This window comes from Agelaius phoeniceus, chromosome 2, assembly GCF_051311805.1.
Source record: "Agelaius phoeniceus isolate bAgePho1 chromosome 2, bAgePho1.hap1, whole genome shotgun sequence".
Taxonomy (NCBI): domain Eukaryota; kingdom Metazoa; phylum Chordata; class Aves; order Passeriformes; family Icteridae; genus Agelaius; species Agelaius phoeniceus.
The window spans coordinates 90,062,230-90,069,659 of record NC_135266.1 but is presented as its reverse complement, the minus strand read 5'-3'; the positions used below and the strand labels follow the sequence as shown (position 1 = coordinate 90,069,659).

The window sequence follows — 7,430 nt, the reverse complement described above, 5'->3', positions numbered from 1 at the left end:
CACATCTCGCACGGCCCGGGTGCCTCCTCACATCCCTCTTTGGGAAAGGGAGCCGGTGCCTTCTTGTCCCGCGAGCGGCCCTGTGGGGGCGGCCCCGGCCCGTGGGGCAGGAGGGCTGCACACGACAGGGAGCCGCCGAGCCTGGGCCATGTCCAAGCCGGGCTCCGGGAGCACGGCCGGCCGCAGCCCGCCCCGTCTCCGCGGCCCGTCGGGAGCAGCGGAGGGGCCGGTGCTGCCGGGGCGGGGGCCGGTGCCGGGGCGGCGGCTCCCGCGCCCGTCCGCCCGTCCCGCCCCCTGGCTGCCTGGCCCGGCGGTGCTCCCGCCGCCGTCCCCCGCCGGCGCTCCCCGCCCCTCGCCCCTCGCCGAGCCCCGCCCGGCGGTGGCCGGAGCGCGGGGCCGGGGCGGCTGCCTGCGGCGGCCGGAGCTGCGGCGGCTCGGCCGGGCCGGGGGCCGGCACAGCCGGGCAGAGGCGCGCACAGCCGCGCGGGGCGCCCGTCGCCATGGCAGCGCTTGCTCCGGCGAGAGGTAAGATGGGTCCCCCCGGCCCCCGCCGCCGCCGCCGCCGCGATCGGCCCCCGCTCCGCCGCCGGCGGCCCCCGCTCCGCCGGGCGCAGGGCGGCGCCGCCGCCGCCGGGCACGGCCGCGCCCCGGGGCGCCCCGCGGGCTCCGCGGCCCCCGCCCAGCCCAGCCCAGCCCAGCCCCGGCCGAGCCGCTGCGCTCCGCCGCCGCCGCCGGGCGGGCGAGGCGAGGCTCGGGGCGGCCGGAGCCCCGCCGTGGCCGGGCTGCCAAGCGGGGGGCGAGGGGAGGGGGCGGCGGGGCAGCGGAGCGGCTCGGCCCGGCCGGCCGCGTCTCCCCGCACCCCGGCTCTCTGCGCGCTCCTTTGCAACCATTCTGGGTCACCTTCCCCTGCGAGCCCCCTCCCGCGCCTCCCCTGCATCGGCGGCCCCGCCAGCGGCTCCCGTGCTCTCCCCCGCTGGTGGGATGGGCGGTGGGGTGCACCAGGGAGCGCGGCCAGGTGAGGACGGGTTTCCCCGACCTGGGCATCCTGCGTTAGCTCGGGGGCACTCCGGTCTCTGCGAGCGGGAGGAGCACAGCTTGAAGCAGAATTGGGCCCCAGAGCCAGCAGAAGCAGGAGGATTCCAGCCTCATCGAGGGACCGGTGTGGGCCAGCAGAACAAGCTGGGGTGGGAAGGGCGGCAGAAGGAGAAGCTGCGAGGAAATTCATTCCCCTGGGATTATCAGAGACGGGTAGTTCAGTAACTGTCTCCAGAGGCCACAGGCCTAACTGTAAGAGTGGTGATACTGGGGGGAAAAAGATGAAACAGAGTAGAATGTGGGCATCGCTAGTCCAGTCATGGCAAACTGCTCCAAGCAGGGGGGAAAGGAGGCAAAGCCTCAGGTGGTCACAGAGAGGGTGAGAAAATAACGGAGAAGCAGAAGGAAAAGGGGGGTGGCAACTGAGCCATTAGCTCAGGCTTGGGTACTGAGCTATCCACGTAGAGATTAAGTTTACATCTGCTCTGGTCAAGGCACAGAGCAAGCCTGTACCTTCCTGGAATATACTCCTTGGGTGTCCCCTGTGGATGAAGACAGAGAAGGAGGTCTGACTGGTAGGACCAGGGAAGGCAAAGGTAAGGAGTCTCAGGAATACGTTAGTAGTCTTGTTCCCTGGGTTTGTGACTGTGGGGGTCTCTGGAGACCAGAACTGCTCCAGCAGAAACAGGTGGCTGAAAGACTTGTGTGTCAAGAAGGTGGAATGGCAGGGTACCATTGGAATGGTGGAATGCACCCATGGATAGGAGCAGCAGGTTAAAAACCAGATCATTGGCAGAGAGAAGCTGAGTTCCAAAGACTGCTGGAGCTGTGGGAGTTGTACTGCTGAAACAAGAGGTGTAGCAGCACATGCATGGGGATGGCAGGGTTGGAATTGCAAGGGATGATGCAGATCAGACCTTCCATGGCAGAAATGGCATTAGCAACACTTTGGGTAGGGAGCCTAGGACTGGAAGGGCAGGAAGCGTGGTGCGTCTCAGCAGCACTGCTTTGAGTTGGTGGGGACAAGAGTCCAGTCTGAGCTGTGCAGGGACTGGCGCAAATTTGGCTCTTCTGTTCCCTGAAAGACATAGGGAATGCTCCACACTGTCTAAATCATGACAAGGTGTTAGTGTGGGCAAGGAGAGAGAGACAGAGAGAGAGGGAGAGATCTGCGAAGATAGAATGATCTTAAATTACTTTTTCTCTTTTCTCTCTTCTACAGTGAAACTCATGCCCTGAATCTCCAAGGGAACCTTTGAAAAGGATCTTTCCCTCCCTGCCATCTCCTTATTGTTTGCCAGCTGTGCCCTGCGCAGGAAAGCTTTAAAGACCAGCAAAAAGAGAACAGCGAAAAGGACAATGTAGTGAAAGAGCAGTGAGGTCTTGGGTAGGGAGCCCTTTGAATCTTGTTTCTCACCCTTCCCTCTTCGTTGATAGCTCTCTGACAGCCTTGGCAGGAACCTCTACCTGGCCACCAGCACAGTGGCATTTGGTGAGAGGGGAATTACACTCAGTGTATGCACCACCCTCACTTTTTCATCAGGACCTCTGCTCTTTTTCCTGTCATCTCTGAAACTCTTGCCTAGCTCCTCATTCCCTAGGACACCAGGAAGCAGGCACTTGCTTCTGCCGAAGTGTTTGGAGTCCCTAGAAGTCCCTGTTTGTGTGTGGCCTTCACCAGTCCCAGCAGAAGGTGGCCTCTGAATCAGAAGGTGTCTGGTGGGCACATGAAGTAAGGAGAGCTTTTTATCTGGGAGAAGAGTGGAGGAGAGTGATGTAATAGATGGGGAGGAAAAAAAAAAGGTGAGCCCAAGCGAGTGAGGGAAGAAGCACTGGCAAGTGTTCATGAGAGACAAAAAAGGCGGAAGAAAAGAAAAAGAAAGAGAACAAAGGAAAAAAAAACACATGAAAAAGTTAGAACAAGGGGAAGAAATATAATCAAATAAGAGGGAAAGAGAAGACTGGAAGCGAGACAGAGTTGACGGCTGTTCTGCCTGGCACCTGGTGGCAATGCCTTGAGAAACCCTTCCAGCGTGCAAACAACTCACATTGCAGCAGCAGATGAGGAGAGACGTGGCTCCCCCAGTGCCGAGTCCCACTCACCCTCTTACAATATCCCAGCAGCAGAGGCAGGGTGCAGTCTAGCAGGGTTGGCAGCATGGGGGACTCTGAATCAGAGTCCACCTTGCACAACAACTCGCTGTGGTGGCTGGCATGTGGGATGTTAGCTCTTTTGGCCAACTCTTGGATTATCCTCAGCATCACGGCCAAACAACAGAAACACAAGCCTTTGGAGCTGCTGCTATGCTTCCTTGCTGGCACACACATCCTTATGGCAGCAGTACCCCTCACCACCTATGCCGTGGTGCAGCTGCGGCGCGAGTCCTCCGACTACGACTGGAACGAAAGCATCTGCAAGGTCTTTGTCTCCACCTACTACACCCTGGCGCTGGCCACCTGCTTCACAGTGGCCTCCCTCTCCTACCACCGGATGTGGATGGTGAGGTGGCCAGTCAACTACCGCCTGAGCAATGCCAAGAAGCAGGCTCTGCATGCAGTCATGGGGATCTGGATGGTGTCGTTCATCCTCTCCACCCTGCCCTCCATCGGCTGGCACAACAACGGCGAGCGCTACTATGCCCGTGGCTGCCAGTTCATTGTCAGCAAAATAGGGCTGGGCTTTGGCGTCTGCTTTAGCCTCCTGCTGCTTGGAGGAATCGTCATGGGCTTGGTGTGTGTGGGTATCACCTTCTACCAAACCCTGTGGGCACACAGGAGACGCCGCCGGTGCCACCATCAGAGGGCAGAAGAAGCGTCATCCTGCTCTTCATCAGCACACACCACTTTCAATGTGCCAGCCATTGTGGTGGAGGATGTACGAGGCAAAAGGAGGTCTTCACTGGACGGCTCCGAGTCAGCCAAGACCTCCTTGCAGATGACCAACCTCATAAGCGCCATTGTCTTCCTGTATGACACGCTCACTGGGGTGCCTATCTTGGTAAGCATCCACTTCTCCCTTTGCCTTCAGAGTCTGCAGTTAAAGCAGATTTGCTTTTCTCTCAAGTTTTAGAGAAGGATCTCTCCTGTCCCACCAGCCGCAGAACTGCCGCATCTGAATCTGTGTTATTCTGAGCAGTGGTTTTAAAAAGATTGCAGTAATTCTCTCATCCTTCCGCAGCAGCATTTTCTTAAATCTAAGCCTGGGGAATACACACCACACAGCTAAAACCACTGTGCAAGTTTTAAGTGGCTAAGAGGAGAGGAAATTCTTCTGCCAACTTACTTGTAAAAACAATGAGATTTCTATTTCTCCAGTTTGCTTCTGATACACCAGCTTTAACAGCTGATGCATCCAGTTGTCTTTTTCCTTCTGCTTGCGTGGCTGTAGGCAGCATTCAGGTTTTGGCTAGCCGGTCGATTCTGTGCAAAATTGGAGAGCTGGAGAAGTTCTCAAAAAGAACCCTTAAAAGGGGAGAGGCTGAGTCACAGATTATTTTTTTCCCCAGCGGCTGTGTCCTTTGTTAGCACCTATTTAGCTCCAGCTGGTAATGAGCATAGGAAGAAGGGATGCTAGCACCAGGTCTCATGTTAGAGAGATGACAGCTTGGAATATGGTCCAGCAAACCTGGAGCAAGACCCCAGGAGCAGGTTTTCAAGGGGACACAGGATAATTACTTGATGAATCCTTCAGAGACAGATTATGTTCTACTACAGAATTGATTCGTGTTACCTTTCTGCCTTGATCCCTACTTCTGTCTCCTTGGCATTGTTGCTTTTTCTTTCCTTAAAGGTCGTGAGCTTTTTCAGCCTGCGCTATGATACGGCCCCCACCTGGATGGTTCTGGCTGTGCTCTGGTGTTCCATGGTGCAGACCTTGCTGCTCCCCTCTTTCATCTGGTCCTGTGAGCGCTACCGAGCAGATCTCCGCACCGTGTGGGAGCAGTGTGTGGCTATCATGTCTGAGGAAGACACAGAGGATGGTAAGCTCCTCACCAACCCACAGTCACCTTTCTTCACTAACCAACCTCCCCAAAAGACTACAGAGGAAGGAGGGGGGGTCTTTGGGAAAAGGATCTTGTGGTGTTGTGGGTGGCTCAGTGACATTCATGTTACCGCTTGAAGTCAGCAACCACAAGAAAATTTATTCTGTGGAGGGCTCTGCCGCTCGTAGCCTTAGGACTAGCATCCAGGAAGCATTAGTGCAACATCCTCCTCACTAGTTGCAAGCATACATACATTGTGTGTGGCTGCCAAACCACAACCAAAGTGACATGCTGGGCCTCAGCCCAACTCGCTCATTCAAGGGTCCAAGACCTGGCAGTGAGCGATTCAAAGGCAAGACAGAAGAAATAGGGCACTGAGTGGGTGCTTTAATGCTGCTGCAAGCAGAAAGACAAGGTCCTTGTTCAGAGGTGAGCCCTGAGGGCTGCAAGTAGGGCAGCACAAGTCAGATAAGCATTAGGATGGTGTCCAGGTGCCCTGATAATGCTCCTCTTCTGACTGAAAAGTGTTGACTGCCGTTCTTGTCTTTGCCAACAGATGGTGTGTGTGATGATTATGGAGATGGCAGGATCTGCAAAGTGAGATTCGATGCGAACGGCGCCGCAGCTGCGAAACGGGACTCTCGGGACATCAAGCTGCTGCCCATGCACCACATGTTGTTGCCCCAGGACAAGGTGCATTACCTGCAGGTGAGCCAAGAGCTAGCAGGACAGCCCCACAACCCACTTCCTTCTCTGTCAGGTTCCCACGCCTTTGTGTCCTCTTGACTCTCTTCTCTGAGAACCTCAGCTACTCCCTTCCTGTTCTGACTCTTCAAGTCTTCCATCACCTGCCCCCTTCTCTGTTTTCCAGGTCCCTATCTCACGGAGAATGTCACATGATGAGACTAACATCTTCTCCGCCCACCGCTCTGCTCCATCCTTCCTACACAAGTGGTCTTCATCTGACGACATCCGCATTTCCACCCCCCGCAAGCCCGGGGGCCCCGGTTTCTTGCCTCCCCAGCTGCATGACTACCAGCACCGCCGGCGGCCCCCAGAAGATGAGCTGACGACCCTACGGCAGTTTCTGGAGGGGGGGCTGTTGCCCCGGGGCTCCAGCTCCAGCGCCTGCTTCTTCCGAGATGAGATCACCACGTTCATCGACGAGACGCCGCAGCCCAGCCCAGCCTGCAGCCCACGGCACTCCCGTCTCCTGCTCGCATCACGCCGCGACCGCCGCCTCTCCCTCGGCAGCAGGGAGGAGGAGAATTCCGACCGGCCACGGCGCTGCTCCGTGCTTGGCAACGAAGTCTGGCATCTGCAGGATGGAGAGCAGGTGCCATGTGAAAGGACCCCAGAGGCCTGCGAGCCACAGACCTTCCAGGACCCCAAACTATGAGAGACAGCATCAAAAACATTCAGTGCCATCACAGTTTTTAAATAAAACTTCAAGCGTTCCCTTTGTCCCAGGACCCAATCACTAATTTGCATTCTCATCTTTCTCGCCGGCAGGCAGAAAACACGGCACCCCATGCTGGTGGGGGAAAGAGAAGTGGGACAGATCCGCAGAAGGGAGCACAACGGACGGACAGACAGCCTGTGCCTGCTCTCAGGTTACAAACACATCCACCGCTGCCACCGCCACTTGGCACCCTTGCCAGTCCCGTCCCTTTGTGAACTCCACCCTCGCATCCGCTCTGCCCTAAGAGACAAGGCAGGCGCAGAATGGTATTAAAATTCTATATTTGGAGTGTCAATCGTGTGTCTGTTTTTAAAATACTATATTAGTAATAATTTTGTTTCCATAGAAACAAAATTATTGGCCCGGTGTTTAATGAAGCTTCACAGGCTTCTGGAAGGGAAATGCAGAATGTGCGAGGCTCCTTTCCTCCCTCTTCATCCTTCCTTGTCAGTTTTTCTGAAAGGCAGCAGATGCTTAGCAGCCCAGGAAAGTGAATAATGCCCTTAGAGGAGTTGTCATGGGAGACTGGGTGAAAGGTCTTTTGTCCATTTCAGGTGTGGTGCTAAGCAGGAGAAGCCTCGGGTTTCTAACATTTCTCAGCAAAAGGTTTTGCTTTGAAGCAACTCCAGGCTTGGAAAGAACTGAATTCTCTCCAAGAAGATCCTGACCCTTAACATCTTATTTCACCTGTGCAAACTGTTGATTCCAGTGCAAACTTTGTGTGAAACTTTAGATGGCCCGAACTTCTCAGCCAAACAGGAAAGCTGACAGAGGCTTCTGAGGGAAGTCCCCCTCAATTGCCCACGCCAGCAAAGCTGGGAGTGGTGAGGTCTGGAGCAGGCTCCTACCCCAGACACAGCTCTTGGCAGGGAGGTGCAAGAGTGCTGTGTGGGAGATGGACCTTCTGGCTGGTGCTGGCTGTCATTCCAGCCAAGGGCAAAGGTTTGGCA

General features: G+C 56.2%; 1 protein-coding gene across 3 annotated transcripts; it reads left to right on the top strand.

The window, feature by feature from the left end:
* Nucleotides 1-308: 308 nt before the first annotated feature.
* Nucleotides 309-6,775, top strand: GPR162 (G protein-coupled receptor 162). Of its 3 annotated transcripts, XM_077174208.1 has the most exons (6): nt 309-525; nt 1,530-1,631; nt 2,258-4,033; nt 4,826-5,015; nt 5,575-5,726; nt 5,890-6,775. In XM_077174208.1, the coding sequence occupies exons 3-6, from the start codon at nt 3,194-3,196 to the stop codon at nt 6,415-6,417; spliced, it is 1,710 nt and encodes a 569-aa protein (XP_077030323.1). In that variant the 5' UTR covers nt 309-525; nt 1,530-1,631; nt 2,258-3,193; the 3' UTR covers nt 6,418-6,775. The 3 variants fall into 3 exon arrangements, with proteins under 3 accessions (XP_077030323.1, XP_054510644.1, XP_077030324.1); XM_054654669.2 differs by lacking the exon at nt 1,530-1,631; XM_077174209.1 differs by lacking the exons at nt 309-525; nt 1,530-1,631 and adding an exon at nt 830-1,015.
* Nucleotides 6,776-7,430: the final 655 nt, after the last annotated feature.

Bases quoted from the DNA above. Each gene is read 5' to 3' on its own strand.
- GPR162 (XM_054654669.2), top strand. From the start codon at position 3,194: ATGGGGGACTCTGAATCAGAGTCCACCTTGCACAACAACTCGCTGTGG. The intron at 4,034-4,825 runs GTAAGCATCCAC...CTTTCCTTAAAG, and splicing joins TCACTGGGGTGCCTATCTTG to GTCGTGAGCTTTTTCAGCCT. The intron at 5,727-5,889 runs GTGAGCCAAGAG...TCTGTTTTCCAG, and splicing joins ACAAGGTGCATTACCTGCAG to GTCCCTATCTCACGGAGAAT.